At 30.3% G+C, this 25,929-nt stretch overlaps 1 protein-coding gene and 1 pseudogene across 1 annotated transcript; both read right to left on the reverse strand.

The window, feature by feature from the left end:
* Positions 1-4,837: 4,837 nt before the first annotated feature.
* On the reverse strand, positions 4,838-6,888 carry LOC131845443 (uncharacterized; annotated as a pseudogene).
* A 1,073-nt stretch (positions 6,889-7,961) lies between these two features.
* Positions 7,962-24,050, reverse strand: LOC131845539 (uncharacterized). The gene is made up of 3 exons (XM_059194609.1): positions 23,632-24,050; positions 19,689-19,816; positions 7,962-8,518 (listed from the first exon to the last, which is right to left on the reverse strand). The coding sequence occupies exons 1-3, from the start codon at positions 24,041-24,043 to the stop codon at positions 8,345-8,347; spliced, it is 714 nt and encodes a 237-aa protein (XP_059050592.1). The 5' UTR covers positions 24,044-24,050; the 3' UTR covers positions 7,962-8,344.
* Positions 24,051-25,929: the final 1,879 nt, after the last annotated feature.

Here is a 25,929-nt window from a genome sequence, read left to right on the forward strand (position 1 = left end):
AGCAAATTCACTATGAATTACCCACTATCTTTTTTAAGCGAGCGTGTGAAGGTTGTTCTATAGAGAGGTACATTTCTAGCAATACAGACAATAGTCATGACTCAATCTATGTAAACCTTACTTAATAGATTTGTATTATTTTGTTTGCTTTTGCTACTATTGGAATGTGATCAGGTTGTTAGGTTTAGCCAGTGAATGTTTGTGGTCTCACACAAACATTCAGCGCGGAAACCTGACCACAGCGTTTCGACCTTTCCCACTAATGATCAACACCGACCGTTATCGGATCTACACCTATATTATGACACATGTATTGCCTCTAAACGATGCAACAAAAGGCAATGAATATATTCTTGACTAGCTGGCCCGCGCAACTTCGTCTGCATAACACTTACTTGACATTTATCATTATATTACATCCAATTTACATAATATATTTTTAAATTATAGCCTATATGTTATTCTGATATGTGAGCTATATTGCTGTAAAGTTTCATCAAAATCCGTTCAGTAGTTTTTCGTGAAAGAGTAATTATCATCCATCCATACTCATAAACATTCGCGTTTAGTAAGAAGTAGAATAATATTGAAGCCATGGAGCATATGTTGACTGTTCGACGGCGAGAATAAGACACATCGATTAAATAATGAAATGAATTTGCGCAAAATAACATCTAATTCGATAAAACTACGTAAATTTTCCCATAAAAATATTTTTATTTCACATAATAATGTCCGAACTTATCATCAATATTTGAGAGTAGTATAGATCCTTATATATAAATATAGGGACCAATAGTTAGCCTATGAATATTGTGTATAATATCTAAATAGCTATTAAAATTTAATTATACTAGCAGACACGGCAGTCGACATCCTCCCCGGAAAAGCGCTACCTACCCGGTGTAATACCAAATACCAGTAGTGATTACAAATAATCAAGGAACTTGAAATATACACTCAAAATTTAATCTAAATCGATCTAGCTAGGAGCAGTTAGGTGACAAATACACGTTACAATGTAACTTTAAATTATGACACTATTTAATATGGATGGTCAAGTAGAGTTAAAGAAAATAGCATTTAAAAATCTTTGGAGTGTATTTTTTTAACTGTACACGCGATTGAGGGATATACGTTGTTAGTTTTACATCATCTCATGCAAGTAAATTATCGCGACAAGAATTGTGTTTTCTAAAAGAAATTGAAATCTACAGTGAAGATTATCGTTACCATGCAGGTGTAACAAAGCGTCCTACGATTGTAATCACTCATAATTAATATTGTAATATACAGATGATATGAAATAATAATAATATGTATAATTGATCGCTGTGTCTACGTGAAAGATATATGAGAAAAACTATTATTGGAGGACTTTATCAACGTAATGGAATTTATTTCCAATTTCAAAAACGCCTTCAGCAATTTGGGTGCGGTGTTCAATATTGTATTAAAATTTGTTCTATTTCAATAAAATATATATACAGTGCAAAATATATATATATAGATTAAGACTAACTACTATGTTTAAACTAAGTTACTTTCAAGTTTTTAATCAAATTGGAGTTGTACTATTCATATCTAATTATTTCATCATATGATAATATATGAAAAATATGATAATAATAATAAACTTCTCTGTTCTCTGTTTTTAAATAATCATTGAGATGATAGTACTACTTCAGTTTCTTATCCTGTAATTACTCCGTTTTATCTTAACTTCTACTGAATCACAGACTACAATGTAGGCTGCGTCACGCCAGAAATAGGTAAGGATGAGTTGCATACCCAGATGACTTTTTATCTACTCGTATTAACTATACCTACCTATATCCTACTTCGGTGAATATAATTTAAGTACGTGACCCTAAGTCCTATTAAAATGAATTACTTATAAAGTAACTTGAAAATTAATATGTTTGTTGTATCTATGGAACAGATTATGCGAATACTAAATACTTTTAATATTAAACAACGGATAGGAACACTTTTTTGTATATACATACGTAAAATTCAATCACTCATGAACACAAATAATTTTGCTATGTGAGGACTGAACTCGCGATTATCAGAATATGAGGCAATGTGTTCAACAACTATACCACCGATGTCATCACTAGATTCATGTCTTATGATGATAGAGTTAGATGTTCTGTAGACTACAATTTACATAGAGAATCTAACACAGTTAAGTTATATACGATATTGCGTGATAATACCTTTTTAGTCATTGTGAAAACCGAATGTTTATTAGGCAATAAACATCTATACATTGTTAATCTTTCGTTATATATATTTTTTATTTTACTACTTATATTTCGCGGTACTGTCTGCATAAATTTAAATATAAAATCATCTTGTAGGATTTGATCTCTCAGTATATTTCATACTAATTTATCCAGTACTTTTCTTTATGGCAGTGGTATGGTAAGTAACACTCAATCACGCTTAAACATTTTCATTAATGTTTAAGAATTATTGAAAAGCATATTCGCGCGGATATATTATATATATAGAAGTATTCGCGCGGATGCATATATGCTATAACACGTATGTTTTATACACATAAACCTTCCCTTTAAAATACTCTATCTATTGCTGAAAACCGCATTAAAATCCGTTGCGTTTTTTAAAACATATAAGCGAACAGACACCGGCGGTGAATTTGTTTTATTCTAATACGTAAATATTACGTTATAAGGTCAATCATAATGTTGTTAAGGTGTCAAGTATTTTGTTCAAAAATATTGGTAATAAATTTCTTTAACAAATTCTCATATCAATTAATTAAAGTCTTGCATATGTAACTTCTACATACATAGTATGATTGCGTGAAGGCAATCTTCCTGCTTAATATAATTGCATTCCACGTACTCAAGCTAGCTCTGATGAAGTTGGAAGTAATGTTTCCGATCACGCAGCCATAACAGAAATGCTTAATATGCAGCAGCTCTATAAACTATTTTTTATAACTGAAATGGTTATATTTTTTATCATCAAACTACACACTAGGACTTTATACGTACTTCCTGGATATGCCATATATTCGCACTGAGCGGTTCGCGTCGATTTTCCTAATACACACTACCAAAGTGTGTACACTTCCAGCTTTCTTGTTCCCAGAGAAAGACAACCCCAGAATCTTCAAGTCTATGGTGAATAGATTTCTTGTTGGCTAGTGCGTTACGTCCTAGGCATCATTTTCCATCAGATGAGGTAAAACATACAACAATAAATACAACATCTAACTAAAAAAATGGTACACAAACAGATGACACACTTGATAAATAATGACATCCGTAACCTTATATATCTAATTCAATATAGTTTGTTATTATGCATGTGGAAATTATCTCTTATATTTATAAATTTATACAATAATATCCAGACAATAAATATATCATATTAATTTTTTCTGGTAATTTACTTTTATATTTATTATTGTGACTAAGGATTTTAGACCTTTTAATGGCTGCAACAACTTAGGTATCTCATAATATAATTTTCGAATAGTATTATGAAAATTCAATACGTTTTAATTTTTTTGCAATCATTCTCTTATTGTAATTTGTCATCATTAATTTAAAAAATCTAGCATACGACGGGCCATATATTTGCATTTTTACTAGATTCTACAGCTTTATTAATAGACAATAATGTCTAATACATTATACTACACACAATGAAAAATAAAACAAATATGAAGAATATTTGCATTATGCAAATTATTATTAGAAGCTCATTATGCTAGTAAAATGTGGAAGTAAGTCTAATCACGCGTAATATTTAAATTTTTCTATTCAACACGTTATTTTATTACATTAAGAGCTAAATAAATATTCATATATTTATAACATAAATTATCCATACTTTCATAATAATGCATATTTGTAGTATGGCAGTAAATTATTTAGTACATGAACTTATAATTGTATTCTGTTTAATTGGTATACAGAACATACATATATATACCATGAATCTTCCTATGTACCAATATATTGCAGAACATAACATTCCCTACAACATTGACAGGTCTCAATGTCTCTAACTCTCAAATCTGATAAAGAAGAGTCATGATAGTATGCTTGTAACATTCAATTATTGACGATTACGAGTTACTTAAGATTATAAAAACTAATTACTAATTATAACCATTATAAAAATACTGGTTGATTTAAACAAAATAATGTAACGATCAATTAAAACAATATTATAATAGAATTCTGAAAATTTTAAATCGCACCGTTGCTAACTACAGCTCTAGTGTAAGTTTATGCTTAGACATGGAGTGTTTGAAGTACTTCGTTTTTTACACAGATGGAGTTCTATATATTTTTTATTTTTATATTTGAATGTTTTTCCAAAATAATGTAGTAATAAAAGTAATATTAGCATAAATAACCTTGTACTGAACAATCAATAATTATCTAGATAGATTTTATAAAACGATAACTTTAAGCTATCACCTCAGTCTCATTTATTCTGCTACTTCCGCCAAGCAGCTTGCTTTATAAGATGTATTTTTGATACAATAACATTACAGGATTTGGAAGCATAACATCTTAGTCAGAAATGGTCAATATATATGTCTTAACTGGTAATGTATATGTCAATCAGTTGATGACTTTATGTTCAGTTATGTATGTACACGACGGTTACTGCTACCGTCAGGTCGGAAACTAACTTCTTTGTCATTACTATTACAAAATAAGAATAAATACGTGAAAAAGTTATTTTAAAACTATGTTCTTCGCTTCCAATATTCAGATGAAAACGACTTTCTAACTAAAACAAGTACCTAAAAAATAACTATTTTCATCTATGTAATTAAAAATTATAATTTATTCAATGGGTTTGCTTTAATGTCATCGTTAATTATGACACTCTCCTCGAGAAAACGATTTACAATTTTAAGAAAAGATTTCAAGAGATCTGGTTCACTCAAATGTAACCTATTTGAACTAACTCCTAATTTGGCTACCACATCATTGACAACTCGTAACTTATCACTACATAAATCGTAATCACATACATTATTTACAAAATGAACAGTACTTGTTCTATTCGGTACAAACCCGAATAGAACCCATCCTGGTACCGTAAGAATGGCAACAGGTTGAGAACTAGTTCCCTGTCTTACTGCCATGAGAACAGACAAATTCCAATTATCTATACCGATTATAATATGGAAATGCCAGAACATCACTCTTATTGACATTTGGATTCGCCTGTCCGAGGTTACTAATAGATCTAACTTGTTTGATAACAAAGGAATTAGTAGATCTCTTTCCTTTTATTTGAAAGTCAACATACTCGACTTGCGACTGTTTTGATAAGCCACCAACACACTGCAGTTCAATTTGTTCTACTGCACCCGTTACTCCAATCTGAGAGGTAATTTCCGAGTCAATAAAGGTAGCCATGGACCCGTCATCCAGTAACGCGAATGTGTCAACAGAACCCGCAGGACCAGACACTGTAACAGCGACAACTTTTAGTAATGGCTTACAAAAACTGGTGGTACTAACAGAAGACGTCTGTGTCACCAATTCCGATGGAGACTGCTCTGCATTACCATTACCTGCATGTGACATTGGCCGACTTGACTCTTCAGATACCTGCATATTAGCTACTGAATTAATAAAATTTGGATTATGAAGTAACTTGTGATGTTTATGTGTGCAACCGGCTTTATTGCAAAGTCCTTTAGTACGACAAGTATTATAATTATGTGAACCTCTTTTTAAACATTTCTGGCATAATTTATTTTCTTTAACGAAATGCCATTTATTATGAACTGTCAATGCCAAAAACTTATTACAATTGACTAATGCGTGAAATCTTTTACAATATGTACAAATTTGTTTTGATGAATTTTTTAATGAATTTTCAGCCGTTGTAAGAGATGTTTCAATACAGGAACCCCTCTCGGATGTTTGTGACGACTGCTCCAGCAAATCATATACTTCCGCGGCATTCACACGTTCTGGTTTTTTATGCCTGTCAATATTATAATTTGTATTAAAACTGAAGTAATCCGTGACACCAAATTTAGCCTGAATCTTTATCGAAGAGATATATTTACCGAGACCCAGAGATCTATCAACATTATATATAAATAAATATATAATGTTGATAGATCTTTATCGTTACCTAACCTCGGCAACGATCTCACTGAATAAAGTTCTTGTAATATAATTAAATCTGGTCGTCCAAATCGAACCTCGAGCGCACGCATAACAATATCTGGGTCTCGGGCAGTCACTAAGAGCTTGTCAACAGTCTCTCGCGCGATACCTCGTAATGCGTAGCTCAGACGAGCTAAGTTCTCTATTGCTGAATAACCAGACTGTGTGTCCTGAAACACACGTTTAAAAGAAAGCCATTCCGTAGGGGACTTTCCATCATAATGAGGAAGTTTTATATTAATCCCTTTCGGAGCGGTAATTTTATCTGTCAACTTATCTACTGCCGATACTAAGGCAGTGATCGGTTCAACTAAGGTGACAGTAGGGGGATGTGTGTTTACCGTAGGAATCTGGGGATTACTAAGAAATTGAGACGAAATAGGATAATTATTGTTATCTAACCATTTGTCCACAACTTCCGAGCAGCTACGATGAACACTAGCACGACTACCAGATCGGCTGCCCCGGGAATTGATTGCTTCAATTTCTGCTTCGTATTCCTTCCTCGCCGCCTCCAACTTAGCACGACGAGCTTCTGCCGCCTCCATCTCAATTTGTTCAAGGCGGTGTGCATGCTATGTTTGAGCTGCAAGTTTTTTAGCACGTACCGTGGTAGATGAGCGGCTGCAGGCCGATGTACTGTGAGTACTAACCGCGATCGGTGGTACGGTAGACACCAGCGCCGTGGCGCGGGCATCAGATTGCGTTTCCTCTGCCGGTAATGACAATGGCAACGCTTTTGCCGTACGAGGGTTTGCCGATCCTAGTTTACGACCCGACCGTGTTTCCATATTTATAAAATTGCGAATTTAAAATTTAGAAATTCGTTAATTAATTATGGGAGAAGGACCAAAAATGTGAACGAAGGACTGTAAAAGGCTGGTAGATATAATTATGCAAACACGGGTTTTAGGAAGCAATAATATAATATTATGTACAAAAGTATAATAATTAACAGAACAAGAATGTCATATATATTTTTCTATATAAAATAATAGACAAAATACATAAATAATATACAAAGAGGTGCGTCGTGCACAATATATTATTAATCCGTATTTTGGTTGAGACGTAAGATAAGGTAGCAAAAATTATAGGGTATGAAATGGAGCAGGTATTATAAGTAACTTGTTTGGAATGACAATGTATGAGGGGTATGTCGATCGTCGCTTGATGCCGTGTATTCCTTGATGTGTGATCCTTACTTTCCATCAAGTTTCATCAAATACCAGTTATATAAAATACTATCTGTAACCCGCGACTTCGACCAAGTGTTATCCAACTTTTTTTAAATTAAAATTTATACAATTTCTATAAAACTAGTAGGCTAGATTACTCCTTAAAATATTAACTATTTACGAGTGACAGTCCCGTCGTTCAGTTTAGCCGTTTCAGAGACTTGCAAAAACAATCAGAGAGACAAAGATTTTTAAAATTGGTTTCATATGCATTTAGTGACTAGCTGTTAATTTGAAATTACAAACGGATATTTTATTTATTTGTAGTCTTATACTTGTTCGCTAACAATGCGGCATAAATACATACATTACATAATACATATAATTAAATAGGTAGGTAGGAATATAACATAATAATAAGTATTATTTAATTGAATTTATATTAATATCCATTATATGGGTGGGATTGTGGGTATTGGGTGTGTAATCATTAAAAGTAAAAAAAAAAACAAAATTTATAGTTCACAATTTTATTTCCAATTATCTTAATAAAAAACCAAAAATCAATTTTTTGTCATAATTATTGTACAGAAAAAATGGCTTGTCGTAAATAATGTGAAAACAAAAGAAGAAACAGAAAAAAGAATATCATATTAGAAATAACATAAAATGAGTATTCACTTAGGCACAATTTCTCAATAAATTATAATAAATAAATTACTCTATAATACAGTCATCGCTTAAAACTAGAATAAATAATTCCTTTTAATAAAAAGTACCAAGAATCGACCCCATTTTTGGGTCAATTATACACACATTTACTATTAATTAGTATTTCCTCTAAACATCAATACACATAGAAAAAAAACTGCTAGTCGTCATAACTGAAAGGTGGGTAAAATCACAAAAAAAAAAGAAAATATAAAAATGAGGACTCCATATAAATTTTTCTACTTAAGTCTGGCTTACGTAAGTTTACTCTTGTTTGTAAGCGGAATAAGCTAGGTTTGAGCCGTCTTTGTAGGCTCTACGGTCCCATCCACCACCACCACCACCACCTGATGACCATCCGTGGCTCTCATGACCTCCACCACTCTTCTGTGCCATAAGCTTCTTCAAAGCGATGATGCCTGACAGAAGTAGTGCGATCTGACAAAGAAAAGAAAATATATATCAAATTTCTATAACTCCAAGACTGCTATTGAAGAGTTATTGTCAAATGTGGATGTGAAAGAACGAAGAAAACAATAACATAATTAGTAACCGTAATAATTAGTAATAAAGTTAAACATCGAAATCCTAATTTAGTAACAAATTTTGTAATCTACATATACTACTGTAAAAAGTTACTAAATTGGAATATTTTATAGTATACCTAAGGAATACATTTATTTCTTATTTAAAAAAAAATATTCTTACTAGTAGTAGTAGTAATATTTTAATCAAATTAAATGAAATACTAAATATTTCATTTAATTTGGTTAAAACATTTTTAATAAATTATACAGCTTATATTTGTCAGCACAGTATTATTATACTGTGCTGATGGTGTTAAGAACTTTTGAATAGAAAAATCTTCTTAAATAATCATTTATTTAAGAAGATTTTTAAGATGAATGAATGATTTTTATTAAATTTTAATTTACAATTTGTAGGTTTATGAGATATAAAATTCTAGTGAGTATTATACGTGCTATTTCGAGGGCAATACCATAAACTCAACTATAACCATTTTATGTTGCCACGGCCCACATAACTTTAATTTTATTGATTACTATGATTATTTAATATTTATTTTTATTGTTATGAGTGTGCTGTGTTCTGATTTTATAAATTTTTGATGGTTTCAGTAGTCCAGCGGTTAGCTCATCGTAAACTTTTCTATTCAAAAGTATGTTTTATATTGGGCTGGGTTTTTTTTATATATACAGCATTTTATTTTATTAAATAAAATATATTGTGAGGTAATAGATTTATTGATTTAAAAATATATCTATTTAGATATATAAATTAGATAGATCTATTTAAATTAGATAGCGCTGTGTAAAAAGCACTGATTTATTATTATTTTTACGTTGCCGGAATTGAATGCGAAAGCGAAGCTATGTTCAGACACATAATAGATCTTTTTTTGTCATAATACTAAGTTACGGTAAGCACCGATACCAATACGCAACGGGACAACAATACGGCAATACATATTCATTTGATATGTGACTGACCATACATATGTAACAGATTGAACCAATACTACTTGTTTTACAATAAACTATTCTACGTCATAGTGAATAAAGTTGTTTTTCTAGATAGTTGTCATTGCTTATTTATTGAAAAGAACTTGGGAGTAGCAAACAGGCTGGTCGCCTATCTGATGGTAAGACAACCATTGCCTATATACATCACAATAAGATCACATACATTATGTTTTCTTGTTGTATCCATGGTACCCCTTATGCGTTGCCTAAGACCAAGGTGCATCATACCTCACTAATTTCACTATCAAGACACATCAAATCAAGTCAAATTTAAATAAATTTGACTTTAAAAAAGCGATTAACCTGGATATGCCTTGGTTGTAATCGTTACATAGTATAATACGAAGTCGCTGTCGCTGTCCGTCCGTCCCTATGTATATAGGGACGGACGGACAGCGAATTAATTGAAATAATTCTTTAAAACTACCCAACGGATTTTGAAGCGGTTTTTTTAAATAGATAGAGTGATTCAAGAGGAGGGCGTAACCGGGGCGAGTAGTTAGTTGTAGAACATAATGTCCCATTATGTTTTACCTCAATAGGCATGCAAAATTTTAAACTTAAAACATCTTACAAAGCCAGCTGCTTGGTGGCCGAAAAAATGAGACTAATGTGGGTACATTTGTGTACGACTTTGTATAAGGTTTACCTTGGTAGTAAATTACCTTCATTAATAAACGGTAACCGAGCTATTACCATCTCATTTATATATCTGTAGATGTGTTGTATACATGAAACAACATGCTTTAAACAATGCCGATTAGTCTCCAATATAATCTAGTAATTAAGAACGAGTAGTATTGAAATTATAATAAATAAATAATAATTTTCTAATTGAGACTTTGAATTTGTGTTATCTATATTGTATTGATAATATAAAAATCAACAAATGTTTAACTTTGTGATTAGTAGTGTTAGGACTATACAAAAATGAAACTATTGAACCGACGAATTCATGGTACATCCAACAATTGTATGATTTTGTCATCAATTGATCACGTATTGGGAAGAACTTCTTATATAATAATCGATTAGTACAAAATACAATTTAAATAATTGATTGGAGAACATCTTGGGAAGTGGGAAGAACCGCTTGTGAAAATAAGCTGTTTCTAGAACAAAATGCAATAAACATTGTTTATAGAAAATGTGACGTTAAACATCAACATTGTTTGTTTAACGTAAGATATCAAGTGTAATTTTAATTAAATTACACAAGAAAATAACACATGAAGTGAATAAAAATTTTAAACATATTATATATATTAAAAATATATTGAACTATACTTGTTACAACACGTATAATAATTTGTAAATTATTATAATTAACAACATACCTATTACCACAGATAATTTATTATTCAAATATCTCCATTAAGGGTGATTATTTTACTATCATTCGAAATAAATCTCGAACGGCTTAGTATTGTAAAACAAGCCGCACGAGATTTACTTGGAGTGACAATAAATTAGGAGCCTACAACACTTCAGTCTTAATCACGACTTGCATTACTGATTTGAAATTAAATATCTAAACGGCCGTAGGCGAGCACTCTTTCAATACGACTGCCAGTCTTTGCATTGGTGTTGCCAGACATAATTAGAATAATCCCTGCTATTATTAAAATAATGTGCACTAAAGTAATAAATAAGTTTTAATAAAGATTTAACTAAATAACATTGTTTGAGAGCTCTGTGTGCGTATAAAAAGAGAATAATTTTGATGTGACGCAGCATAATAAAATGGCAATTCACGAATAAAGCAATGTACTGTATAATATATTTTACCTAAGATTTTAATAAAAATATATTTAAATGATATCATTTACAATTCAACTGATATGCAGACAAATTAAGATCAATCAATAGAATGACTATGAATGACATTAAAAAAGTCCTTTACTAGATACCAGAAAGGTGCATGAAATAGAAATCAACAGGAGCGACAGGGGTTTCGGGTAATACCTCCACTTCCCAACAAAAAAGAAAAAAATATAACCTGGCAACATTTTATTACACAATATGTGGAGCGAAAGGAATGAAGCCATCCATTGAAGGCCGACAAGTGTGTAGTTTTACGTTGAATATTAAATAATTATAATGGGAGCAAAATACAATATATTATCTTATCACAGTTGTTTCCATTTGACTACTTAAACTGGATTAGTAGATAATAATGATTTATAAACGTAATAAAATAGTAGAACTGTTGAGATTTAGTATCTACTGCCAAAACATAACTCAAAATAACTACAATATATTATAATCAAACTAGCTAACCCCGCAAATGTTTTTATGTCATATACATATGTATGTTAAAATCGCTATTAAAAATAAGGGTTTATGATAGAAGGGTGACAATTTAGAGTTGTACGTATTTTTATGTCACATTACAAAAAATATAATTTATTTAATATATATACATATATATATTACTACATGTGTTAAAATTATATTAAAAAAGACAAACATGTAACAGGTTTAACACGTGTAGTTTTGACTGTACAGATGATATGACCGTAATACTGTTGTTTAAACAAGTGTTAATGTCATTGTATTGGGAAGTGTGAAGTAATTCGTTAGCATTCTTAGCGAGATGACTCAATATTCATTGTAAATATTAAGTATATTATGTTATTTATCTCAAATATTATTTATATTAATACGTTGTTTAAATTCAATAAAAGAATTTACGTAGATCAGATTTGAACTCACGATCTTCTAATTTAACTGTAGTACATTCTTGATATTTACAATATAAAAATTTGTTAATGTTATTAGCTATGATAATATTACAATTAGAGGAAGTATGAAAGTGGCACCGGTGTCAGAGAGGTAGAAGAGTAATCGTCTATCATGGTATGGACATGTAATGCGTAGGAACGAGGATAATATTTTAAGAAAGGTGTTACATATGAATGTGGATGGTTATAAGGGCAGAGGAAGACCGAAAAAGAGATGGATGGACTGTGTGAAAGATGATACGGTAAGAAAGGAAGTAAATAACGCGATGACTGCGAACAGGGATGAATGGAAGCAAAAAACATATTACGCCGACCCCAAATAAATGGGATAAGGAAGTAGCAGATGATGATAATATTACAATTGTGTTCATAGGGCGAGTCCAGAAGGTACACTAAACTCGCAGGATTTATAAATTGATTGAAGGCTAGCTTCTTCCTGACGAATTCTACTTTATTCTTAGAGCATAGTAAAGGCTTCGAATCTCGTCACAGGCCATACAATTTTGATGGCGAGTACAGACATACGGCCCCCAGGGAGGAGGAATGTTGAAATGACTGAAGACTAACTTCTTCCTGAAGAATATTACTTTAGTCTGAGGTTAAGGTTAGAGACTCGAATCTAGGAGCACACGGTCATAATTTTCTTTATTCTTATTGGAATGTTTTATGGGATCGATCGGATGGGGCAATAATTATGAAGTACCAAGTAACACCCGACTTGAAATTATTGTAGTTTCAAATATGTTCAATAAATGTAATAAAATCTATATAAGTTCTGTAACTGTAGAGTTAAACAGAAATTATTGAAATCCATTATACTCTGTACGTTTGCTCTACATTAAGTTATTTGTAATAGACAATTAACAGTAATTAAGATAATATTGCATACTCACTCATCTTATAGTTTCACACTTAACAAGACATAAATTTATGCATATTACTTTAGAAATGAAAAGCAAAAAATAAATGGTTTCTCACTTTCGCCGAAGAAAAACTGGTTTACAGTAATTATTTGTACTGTAATATTAAAATTGCACGCAACTTATCCAACTGACACTAATTATTATAAATACCTAATAGAAAGTTAGTACAGGCCAATGTACAAATGATAAGTTCATAGTTCAACGAAACTTGATGATGTATTGAGGTAATCTTCAAAAAGTGGTTCTAAATAATGACTCTATTGTTACGTTAAAGTAACTTTTAAATATGTTGCATTATCACCATCATCATCATTAATAATTTCAATTATTTATCGTCCACATATGTCGCCGTAAGGGACGGTTTGGAAACTTTGTAAACGATTTCCTATTGATCGCTATTGAAATATGCTGATGCGGATATTTTCGTACTGTTAAATTGTACACTTTCAATGTATTAGTTCCATATTTAGTGTTCTACATAAAGCTGTGGTGGATTGAAATCAGTATTGAGATTAGACCAACGTATAGAGAAGATCGACCCGCGTTTATCCATTTCCGGTAATATAAATATATTTAATGTTGGTTTTCTATCAGAAATTAACTCAATACTTTATTTGTCTATAATGAATAAAAATTTTACATATAATATTTCTTATGGCGATGTTTTTTTAATATTACGATAATGGCAAATAAGCATAGGGTCCATAATTATGATCGTAAATGGTTACTGTAGCCTATGGACGCATGAACAAAATTAATGATGGGTATAGATTTTACAATTTGCATAAAAGATATTTAAGAAAAATAATTCGGAAAACTAGAAGTGAAAGAAGAAAAAATAGGTATAATGTCACATCTCAGAAAACAAAAATTAAAAGCATATTAACATTACGTGACTTTAGGTTGAAAGAATTTAATAATTAAATAGTATAGTCAATCAATTTAGATTGACTATACTAAATACCGTATCCACATAATGTACCTAGAATTGAAATAACCAAATTCATAATCACGAATGATGCCAATCAAAATGCGAAACACAATTGAGCTGAAAATGATGGATACGTCGACTCTCACCTTAGCGATAACAAACATATCATTAAAGAAGTTGAAAGAAATGTGGGTATTTAAAATATTTCCATTCAAAGAACTAATTAATAAATATCTTCTTATAATAATTAATAATAAATTCTGGCCGATAAGTATTAAATTGAGAGGAGAAATAATAACGTATTACAATTAACAAGAGAAAATCATAGGATATGATGTTGGTGCATTTAAATTTTATTAAAAGTTATCTAGTACGTAAACCGTAATAGTAACTGAGATTCTTGAATCCAAGTTAGTGAGTGTTATTTACTAATTAATATAAGTCCTTATTATAATATTACAGAAGTACAGTCTAAATAAGGTAAACAATCACTCATTGTTTTCAAACATATAAGTTCTGTCCAGTATTTAACATAGTACTTATTTCTTAACTCTGCATCAGAATTGAGAATCAGTGAATCAAATCAGTAGTTTTTTTTGTTATGTTTACTTTTATTTTTAATATTATTTCTATCATCTATTGATTCTTTGAAATAAAAATCCATTCTAACCATATTGAAGATAGTTAAGAAAATCACGATTTGTTACAAAACTTAATGAAACAACTGATTCGGAATTAAAGAATCATGTTCATAGAGCACGTATTACTTTCAAATGCATGCTCTTAGGTCAAACAGTAATTACTGATTATGACCCACCACATCAGTACTTTCCAAGGAAAGTTACCTTTCATTTCACAAAACACTGAACCAATCTCCCTGATATAGCAACCATGATGTTAGGTACTCCATTAATAACGATAATCGCATTAGACGTGAGATTGTCTGTGTTATTAATCAAGGTGACTCGGAAATTGCGACGTAATGTTATAACGACACTGGATATTAGGTCCTACTGACATACAATATGGACAAAACTACAAGGATCTTACTGTTTATATTTAAAATTATACTACATGTAATATTATTACGTTAATTAATATGATGGACTTTAAGATAATAAGACCTCAACTTACTTGATACAGAATTTAATTAAAATCCCCTTAATACTATATTAAACGTTTCTAGTTCTTTCATTATTTGCAGTTGCATGAAATGATATCGCTGTAATATACATACAATACAAAAATAGAGGTATTTCACTATCATAACCTAAAATGAATTTCATATTTATCATAATCAACACATACAAAATACAGCAAGTCATTAAAGTAAATTACTCCGGTTAAATGTAGATTTGCTTACACCAAATTTAAGAGGTCAGTATTTAAAAGTGAAAATTAAACAAGAGAAAGTACCGTAGTATATAATGTAAAGAATGTAAATTTTATTGTCTTATAATACCATTACTTTGAAGAATAAATTTAGTTTGAAAGTATGCAACCGATCTATACGTACCTAGTACTTTTAGGTTGTTAAGTTACGATACATTAACTTTGACAAAAACAACACTGATGTTGAATTGTAAGGAAAATATGAATGTAAATAAGTAAGTGATTAGTTCGTTTTTAAAGTACTTTTCCTAATAATAATAACATTTAAAAAATAACTAACAATGCCTATTAATGTCGCCGATGATAAAGGATGAATATGGTAGATGTTATTTCCTAAATAGGTTCGGATGATCTACCTCGGTAACAAATACTTATAGCTACATCATATCCCAGAATAACGAATAAACGTTTTATCTATGGTAACGCAGCAGCATTGTCGGATGCAATTTCTTCGAAATAATCAAATATGAACATTAAAGTAAACGCTTGTTTAAGTTAGTGAATTTTAAAGTTGGATTAAAATCAGTGTTGAGATTAGACCAAAATAGAGATGATCGTCTTGCTTTTATCAATTTCCTGTAATATATTCGGGATTAGTTTCTATGGGATTAACCCTGCAGTATATTTTTTTGCAATATTACCATTATTTAAGAAATTATTGATGGCTATGGTTGTTTTGTTATTGCATTTTAAAGTTCACTGATGTTATCTCAGTAAAGTATGTAAGTAGATTACAGTACATTATGAACATAATGTAAATTGTAGACAATGAATGCGCAAAAAATCGGGTTCAACAATCTCTACGATCATTTAACAAAAACGTGTCTCTTCACTTGTAACAATTAGTTTCCCATTATTGTCAGTGATTTCCATCATGTAAACTATGTCATCTATTAAATCAATGTCAACGTCATTTAGCACACATTTGAACTTATTATGAGTTGAAGGTAACTTTCTATTACGATTGTTAATAATAGCTACTACTAGGCTTTAATAATTCAACATCATCTGCATTAATAAGTTTATTTCTAGTTTATGCCGGGATGTTGGAGGAATGTGTAAGCGTTTCCATGATCTGGATGATATGATACGAAGAAAATAGTCGTCATGTTTTTAGCCTGTAAGAATCTGGCAGTCCTCATTAGTAATTTAATTTTTTCAAGTCGCAATCTAATACATATAATATTTAAACTGCTAAATTAATGTTTTCATTAATAATAACAGACATATGAATTAAATATATCTACGTATATGTATATTATAAGTTACTAACATAGTTTTATAAGTTTTTTTTACTAACACAATATGGATGTAATCCGAATTAAAATTAAAATAAATAAATAAATAAATTTCTGAGTATATATGAGTTACTATAGAAAAGAAACAAAAACGAGATATTGAGATGAGAATACTAGCATTATAAATTAAAAATATATATACAACAGGTAGCAGGTCGTTATAAAACACAAATATTGTACATATTTTTTCACGCTTATTTATAATATCCTTAGTGGGTGTATATTTCTACTATAAAGTATATATAAATATCAATGTTTATAGTAGTTGAAGTCTATCTGAAAGTCAGGGCGAAGGTAAAGTTAAGTAAGCCTAGTTCGTGTCTCAACTGTTCTAGAAATAAAATAGAACTCTGTTGTATCGTTTATTATGTTATATTGCTAAGTAAAAGTAACGTCAGTATAAAAGTAGAAGCTATATACATAATTTAATATTATGCATTCGTTTTAAATTACATAATACTAACGAGTAAGACAATAATCTTCTCTAACCTTTTTAATAATATAAGTATATATATATTTACATGTAGATAAAACGGGAATCATATTCACTTTCCCGTTTACTATATACTCATACATATACAATCCTTTTACCTACTAATGATATACAGTTTTCTTTTCTACAATATTGCAAACTAATTATTTATCAGTAACACAGTAACGAATCCCTTATTCACGTTTAAAGTGATAACAGTTTATTTAATAGTGTAAGTCTGTTACATAGTTATCGAGATTTTGCAATTATTCCGCTAGCGCCATTTGGCTTTTATGTAATTTATATACTATATTATTATAATCTTAATAGTTCTTTTTTACTATTTGTTTTCTTTCCATGCGAACATTACTACAGTGATTGTTAGTAACCACAGTTTATGTTTAGCTCTAAACTTCACGCGGCTACACCAACGTATTATTTTCAATCTATGCCACAAGCTCTAAGTGGCCTTGAGTATTCTAAACATTTATTGTAAAATGCGATAGATTTATTTGTCTATTATTCTGCATATTGTACGCGAAAATCGATGAAAAATTTACTTTTATTCCCTTTAGTTCGTCTAGTCTGACATGATTGAATCCTGATATTGTTACATCAACTAATCAGTCTAAATAATAGTCATTCATATTATTACTTATTAAAAGTGATCTTTTATTATTAATGCTATTAAAGAAAGCATTTGGTATTCCGATAGCAAACAAAATTTACCAAAAGTATGTACATCTAGAGTCATCAAGTTTATTAAACTTAATAAAGGATGTATATAAAACATACTTTATAATATATCTTAAATATATTGAGTTAAAATTGAAAAAGACGTTATGTGACAATAATTTAGTGAAACATAATGTTGTGTATTCACGTATCACATTTAAAGCAATTACGAGCGTATTGAGGACAGAGAGCCCTTCAAAAACATTATCTAAACCAACATCAATCACACAGCGAATAATACTCACGGTTGATTGTAGAAGATTAGGGAAACAAAAAAAAAAGAAAGTTCTATGGGAGTTATCAAGAATCACTTGTCAGAAAGGTCAAGAGTCGGATGTAGCATTCGCAAGAAGTGTTTTGATTAATGAAAGAGGAAGTAACACTAGAGGTTAAAGACAGTTTCTATATTGAACAATTTGCATTCACACTTGAAACCTAATATGTACCACATCTTCACTTGTCATAGTTATTTGTTAACGTTTAAATATATTTAGAATTCACCAAGAGATAACATACAAATCTATTACCAAGACGTATATATTTAATTAAGGTAATGATGTAAGTTTAGTATTAAAATCCCTAAAATAACTATCTTATAGAAAAATATTCTTAAAAAGTATTATAGTTGAACATAAAAGTTTAAATACATAACAATAAATAAATTTGACATGGAAATAATAAAACATATAATATTTTTCTAGTGAAATGAAGATTGTTCAAGTAATTTAAACGATTAAGTGAACGCTGTCGGTGAACAATACAAAATCTAGATTGAGACTTGGTATGCTACTCGAAAAGGCTTAGGGCTAGAATTTCACCTCGGCAACAAAGAAAATGTGGAACATGACAATAATCTTGGCACAAATCAAAAAGATGTACTCTCTCAGTAAAATGTACTTATACCATGCAGTATGTCACAACATGAATCTATTCCCACGCATCTTTGTGAAGTATACTTAACAATAGATGACAAATACTTAGTAGAATATTAATTTAATTACATACTATTACCAATACGAAGTTTTTCTTTATTTCCTATTTAATGTTAGATAAATGTTCTCAAATTTTTAAATCTAACTGATCGCGGATTTGGAATGGGCGTGAGAACATACGTATATAATGGTCTTGTGAAAGCTAGGGTAATGATGAAGTTGTCGTAGCAAACGTAAATTTAGTGTAATCTTTGTATATTTTTTTATAAGAACAAAATGATAAAAGTCTAAGTATTATACAATTTCAACGCAGAAAATACCTGAAATTGTAAATTAGAATATACTAATTAAGTCTTGGTGCTTTACTTCCGATGGTAGCGGGTTTGGTGCAAACATTTGTACTCATGAGTATGATTTTGTGAATGATCCAGTGATACCTCTGGATGAAAGTGATGATAGTCGACCCGTGGCAAAAAGTTCATAACAGATTTGATATATCGGGAGCTCGTAAATAATTCTATCATGGAAAATATTCCGTTTATATCATGTATACAACTAACGACAGCAGTAGATGAAAATATATATAGTAGGCAAATATCCGGATCATAAAGATTAAAAAAAAAGATTATTTAAGTACCTTGGATACAATTAATGCTTTCCCAGCTAACGCGAAAAGTCCTGCAATAGCTAATGGAACCATTGCTGCTAATTTCATACTGGCTCCCATCATCATCATGCCCATCATTTTCTTCATCTTTCCTCGACCTGGAAAATTTAAATCCAAACAATTTAAAGACGTATTAAAAATATAGAGGTCTTCTAAGTCGATGTTTTACAATTTACGCTTTTAGGTACATACAACGTAAAATTAAATAGATAAACAAATTTATTGAAAAATTATCAAAATTAAAAAAAAAAATCTTTTGTAGCTTAGTTATACTATTTTTATCTCTTCTTGTTAACGTCTTATAAAATAAACAAATATAATGAACTCAATAGCTTAATCGTTTAGATTGCACTAGAATATAAAATAATCGTAGATTCTTATAAAATATTTAACTTTGCTATGCAAAATAATATATACTCTATGTAGTTATGAAGATCATATATCATTAAATTAAAAAGATAACAAACACGCTAGATAAATCGAGTTAAACTGCGTGAAATTATATATGCATTAATTGTTAGAGATCAAATGACAGCACGCGACAATTTAAAAGGAAATTAATATGTACATAGAATCTTCACTAAACATAAACAATTTCAGGAAATAACATTATTCAGTATAAGTATCCTCAATTAGTGCTAAGTTGTAGTAAAGGAAATCGCATGGAAAGAAAATGTTTCCTTAAAGACTGTCGTAATATAATTATCATGACAGTTAAATTATTGGTTGAATCTAACATACAGGTACTGGAATTTATAAAATCAGTGTAATATTTATATAATAACATTAGAAATGCTAAAGTGCTAAAAGCCTGTATAACTTATTGTCACAATTTTATGACTGAACCTCTGAACGGATAACAGTGAATTTTGGCCTGAAGAGATTGTACTACGAAGAACGACATTTGATATATTTTGATTTGATAATAGTTCAAAGTACAAATTGCATGGAATCAATACTTTGAGAAAGACCTAAGTGCTAGGATAATAAAAATACAGAATTCTAGCTCTGTTCTATCTTACATTTTAGATAAAACATACGTATCTAATTGTGAATATTCCAAACCATTATTTCAATCACTTATACACGTACAGTATATATGTACGTTATTGCACATCTTTGAAGTTATGAAAAAGTAGCGGATGTTACAGATTTCAAATATTATCATTATATTTTCTGGTAATAGACACATAACACATCCGTTATTGGAGCAAGCATTAAGACTACCATAACCTTTGCTCGATTGACCGGAAGACTAACCTTTTGTATTATTACTTTCTATCTGCTTAAACATTATATTTTCCACTATTACATTTACTTTTACTTTCTAATAGTGATGATCAGTTTTTAAATCCACCATAACAATATTGTCAATGACTTTCAACACATCAAAATTTTCAATTGCAAATTAAATACAACTTTCTTAAAAGTGCTTGTCATCAGTTAAATATTTTATATTATTAAAGTAATGTACGGCTATGAAAGATTTGCATATAACAGTTATTAGAAATCATAGAACAGACATATATTACGATACGATAATGCATTTTATCTTATTATTAGTAGTGCATTTCTAGTACGAGTTTCTTCGAGCTAACTATTCTTTAATTAAACATATTTGTATTCGAATTCATCGCCACACGCTAGAACCTAAGTGATCTCGGACAGTACGGTTTCAGAGAAGCTTCCACCTGTGTAACTTACATTGTGGAATGAACTACCTGCCGAGGTTTTTTCACGAGGCTACAAGCATGGAGTTTTTTAAGAAGGGTATATTAAGGTTTCTTAAGGATCGACAACGCGCATTTGACTCCCCAGGTGTCTAGGCTACGGTTTTTAACCATCAGATGATCCGACGGACCTGATACCATATGCTTGTTTGCCACCATCGTAGTATAAAAAAAATATCATCACAAATTCATTTAATATAAAAAAAGTATAAGCCAAGCCGCAAAACTGGTTAGCAGTTTGTCTGCAGCCAACTGAGTAGCAAAGGTTTCTAAATTGGCGAATTTGTTGTAGATAATATTAACTGCAAAGAAAGTAATATTAATTCAATGTCACAGACTCATATGTGTTGATATTTCCCATCTCCTTATTTGATATTTCCAGGCGGAGACACGCTTGCATTAAATTAAGTTCCGTACTAATTTAGTCCCCATTGCACTTAGTTTTATATAGAATAAAATATATAAATATACTGATTTCATAAGTCTATATATCAAGAATATTCTGTCACGAGGAAGGATATCGGCTATCTATTATATATATCTAGTAAAGAATACAACTATACCATATTGTATATTATAGTAAATAGTGTCTATGTCATAAATATATAGCCATAGATAAGACCCAGTATTTATTTTTACTTCTGATAGTTTCATTTACCATTAGTTTATGCATGACCAGGACTCAATCTAAGCTGAATATTATTTACCTAAACATACCTTTAACATAATTTACTATTGGGTTATCAGAACGTATGTCAGAAAAGACTCATATTTTGAATAGCTTAATAAAAACCAAATAAACTTTTGCGCCTTTGTTTTGATAGTAAACATATTTGTTTACATGGAATTTCGATTACTTTTGTAGTGTTTACCATTGAATCTATAAATATTTAATTGTAGAAAGGGAAACTGAAGGGAAAACGATGTGTAATAAAAATTATGGGTCTTTTGAGAAGAATTTTAGTAGAAAATAAACCTCATGACCCGTCATTACTTCTTTTTATGTCCGCACGAGGTACGAATACCTTGTACGAAGAATTAGTACTATTTATACGAATATTAGGTATAAAAAATTCTGTAATAATAATCTTATTTTGAGAAAAGGGTAAGCTATAATATTTAATCGAGTTCTTTTAAAATTACTTTGGGGACTGAATAGATACTAACATTATACATGCAACGTGTGTTTCCCTATTTGGGTGTTTATTTGTTATCTTATCACGATAACTGCTAAATGGATATTAATGTAATTTGGAATTAAAATAGATTGTATCTCGGGAACGGATACAGGCCATATTTTGTCTAAAAAAGCAGACATAGTCGCGGAAATCAGTTAGTGAAATACGGTCTGTATTTCACATTCTTGTATATGTAGATTTATACTTCAATAGCAATTTTTCGCGTAAGTATTGCCGATTACTAAAATGATAAAATTGTTTTGGTTAAGTTAAGAAGTTTTCTTCTATTCTATTAAACAGTAATTAATTATTAGGAGTACCAATGAAAATGTGCGAAATTGTATTTTGTAAAAGAGAATCTGAGTATGTAACAATTAGAAATATATCACATATGCTTCATGTGATATATGATTTCATTGTAATTAGGTTATATGTCCTAAAATATTCATATTATTACTGCTTTTAATCATTCATTTTATGTTCTTAATGCCTATAATTGTTTTGTTTTCTTATGGATAATATGGACTGTACCCTGTAAGACCCTATAATATAAAAATTCAGGCTATACGATTAAAAACGATAGGGTTCTTCAGTATTTCAGAGATGCAGTCGATTTTATACTTATACTAGCGGACAAGGTAAATGTCTTCCTGCTCCCAAAAGCAGAGCCCCCTGCTAAATCCAATGTATTTTCAAACTATTTAGGAATGTACACATACAATTCCAACTAAATCGGTTTAGTCGTATTAGAGGAGTTAGGTGACAAATACACATACAGAAGAATTGTATATAATATAAAATTATATTCTAGCAGATCATAACCTGTGCTGTACTATAATTAAAAGAAAAAATAAGAGAATAAACAAACAAGCAAGAATTAAGTAAATAATAAAATATGTAGCAATTATATTACAATCTTTTATCGAAAATTAGAATAGCGATGTTTGAGAACTTAAGGAGTGAAAAATACATAGAAATAAATACATATATGTACTATTTTCTTACCTTCTTCAACTCCTTTATTGAGATCCTGTCCGGTAATCTTTGGCAGAGATAATTGAATAGTCCTAGAGTTAGCAAAAGAGGCAATCCTGTCCCATAACATATCAGTCAAAGCTTCATTCTTATCATTCAAATTTCTTGGCAGATTCGAGTCAATATCGTTCTCACTGATCGAAACTGTTTCTGTTTCGGAACTCTTAACAATATCAACACCATCGATAACGGGTATCGCTTCTAATCTGGCGGCTCTATCAAAGAATAGTATAGCCTTCTTCTTCAAACAAGGAACGACTCCATCTGAATGTACACAATCCTCGTACAGCCTGGTGATGTACCTCATTCCAAGATCCTCTCTTGACGTGCCTGAATGCACCATAGTGCATAAGACAGAGAACAATAACACTTTAATAAACATAGTGAACTTTGACTGATGTTAACAGGACGGTTAGATAAAAAAGACTGGTGGTATGGATGCAAACGCTACGAGTATTTATAGGCTATGTAGTGACTACAAAAAGAATTGTGCTGTTCATATCGGGGGTACGCCGTTCTAAGCCGTATGTACACTAGGTGAGTGATGAATTGTACGTTACGTAGCTTGATAGTGGCACAGCGGTTTGATGGCGCCGGTAGTGTTGAGGGTTTGCACCGTGATTCGCAAAGAATGTATTAAGAATCAAAAAATAAAAAAAAACATCAAAATATATATTCTATACTATGACTAGATAGTGGACTACAACTTTAGACACCTCTAATATTCCTACTAATTTAATTTATGGAATTATCAAACTTTTTTTTTTATTTAATATAATATTTTTGATATATTTGATCTCTATTAATAGATAGATCATATAGTAAAAAGATCATGAAATTTTAATAGTAATTAGGTTTAGATCCACTATATACGATGTACTAAATATGACAGATATTTTTTGACCCCTGTATTGTATAAGGTGACTTAAATCTTTGAGGTCTTTATTAAGTGGATGATCTGAGTAGGTTGTTGCTTGCAGGAAATTTTGTATCCTTACATAACCGAAATAAGTACTAAGAAAAAAATTACAAAATATTCCCCTGTAATCTGAATTCACATCCACATGGGAAACAGTTAAGTTATGAATAATTGAATATATTTAAGAACAGAATAATAATATTTAGGTTAAACTTTTTTTATAACGTTGCTATTTTGTATATAATGAAAATATATAAATAAACCTGGAAGGACATGTGTGAAATATAACTAATTGTTACTACTATTTGTGTTTTTGGTTATTTATTTTTAATGATTGCAATAAAAAAGAATCTGACGACTTTTTACCGGTAATTTTATAAAATAAAACATGACACTCACGGTACTGCTCATCATTTTTAAACCGTTCTTTCAGACTTAATTTTATTAAGCCTTCTATACACGTCAGAAATCTCTCCGTTTTATGTCACTTTAGTTTCGATCAATTATCTGATAAAAAATAGATTAACCCTAAAATAAAAGAAAAACAAATGAAACCAGCAAGAACCAATTAGCAAGTATAAGCAAAGAAAAAGCCTAATTATTCAACCTCGATACAATAATGTATTCGCACGGCCCAGATATATTATTATATCTATGGAATCATGAGATTTACTTTTGCTTTCTTCGTAGTTAATGTTATGGGAATTTAGAAAAGTTTAAATACCAAGAGATTTTATACTCGGTGGCATCAATTATCTTTATGGAAATCTATGTGGGTTTAAAAAATTCAGAAGTTATTATTAAGTACAAATTATAGGATTCTGCATTATTAATTATTATTTATGTACATAGTCCAGCCATAAGTTCCGTTACAAATGAAAATGCATTTTTTTTAATGAAGTAACGTAATATTATTAAACTGTATGTTACATACATTATATATTTCTTAAAGTCTCAGGTCAGGTCAGTCTGACCGACGGGTCCATACCCACTTTATGCAAGGCGATCATTGCAAGCCTATTTTCTTTAACACCCCATTCCATATTGTAATTTGATAATGAAGACAAAATGAGAAATGGCGCAAAATCGAAAGAAGTTTTTAAAATAATATAATGATTCCAAATTCAAAATAATTAATAAATCAATAAGTTGAAAAAAAGAAGAATAAGTCTCTTTGTGTAACAGTATTTATGGACAGACTGGTTATATATATAGTGCTTTTTTTGTTGTTGGAGCAATGCAACGTAGGAATGGCAAACAAGCTGTCACCTAACCTAATGGTATCTAAATGCTTACGATTGCCTATATAGGAGCACCAAGTTACAAGGTTATGAAACCTTGTAACATTC

This window comes from Achroia grisella, unplaced genomic scaffold, assembly GCF_030625045.1.
Source record: "Achroia grisella isolate CSIRO2021 unplaced genomic scaffold, CSIRO_AGI_Agris_v1 utg474, whole genome shotgun sequence".
Classification (NCBI taxonomy): domain Eukaryota; kingdom Metazoa; phylum Arthropoda; class Insecta; order Lepidoptera; family Pyralidae; genus Achroia; species Achroia grisella.

Bases quoted from the DNA above. Each gene is read 5' to 3' on its own strand.
- LOC131845539 (XM_059194609.1), bottom strand. From the start codon at position 24,043: ATGTTTATTAAAGTGTTATTGTTCTCTGTCTTATGCACTATGGTGCAT. The intron at 19,817-23,631 runs GTAAGAAAATAG...TAAATTTTCCAG, and splicing joins CAATAAAGGAGTTGAAGAAG to GTCGAGGAAAGATGAAGAAA. The intron at 8,519-19,688 runs GTACTTAAATAA...TTTCTTTGTCAG, and splicing joins AAGCATTAATTGTATCCAAG to ATCGCACTACTTCTGTCAGG.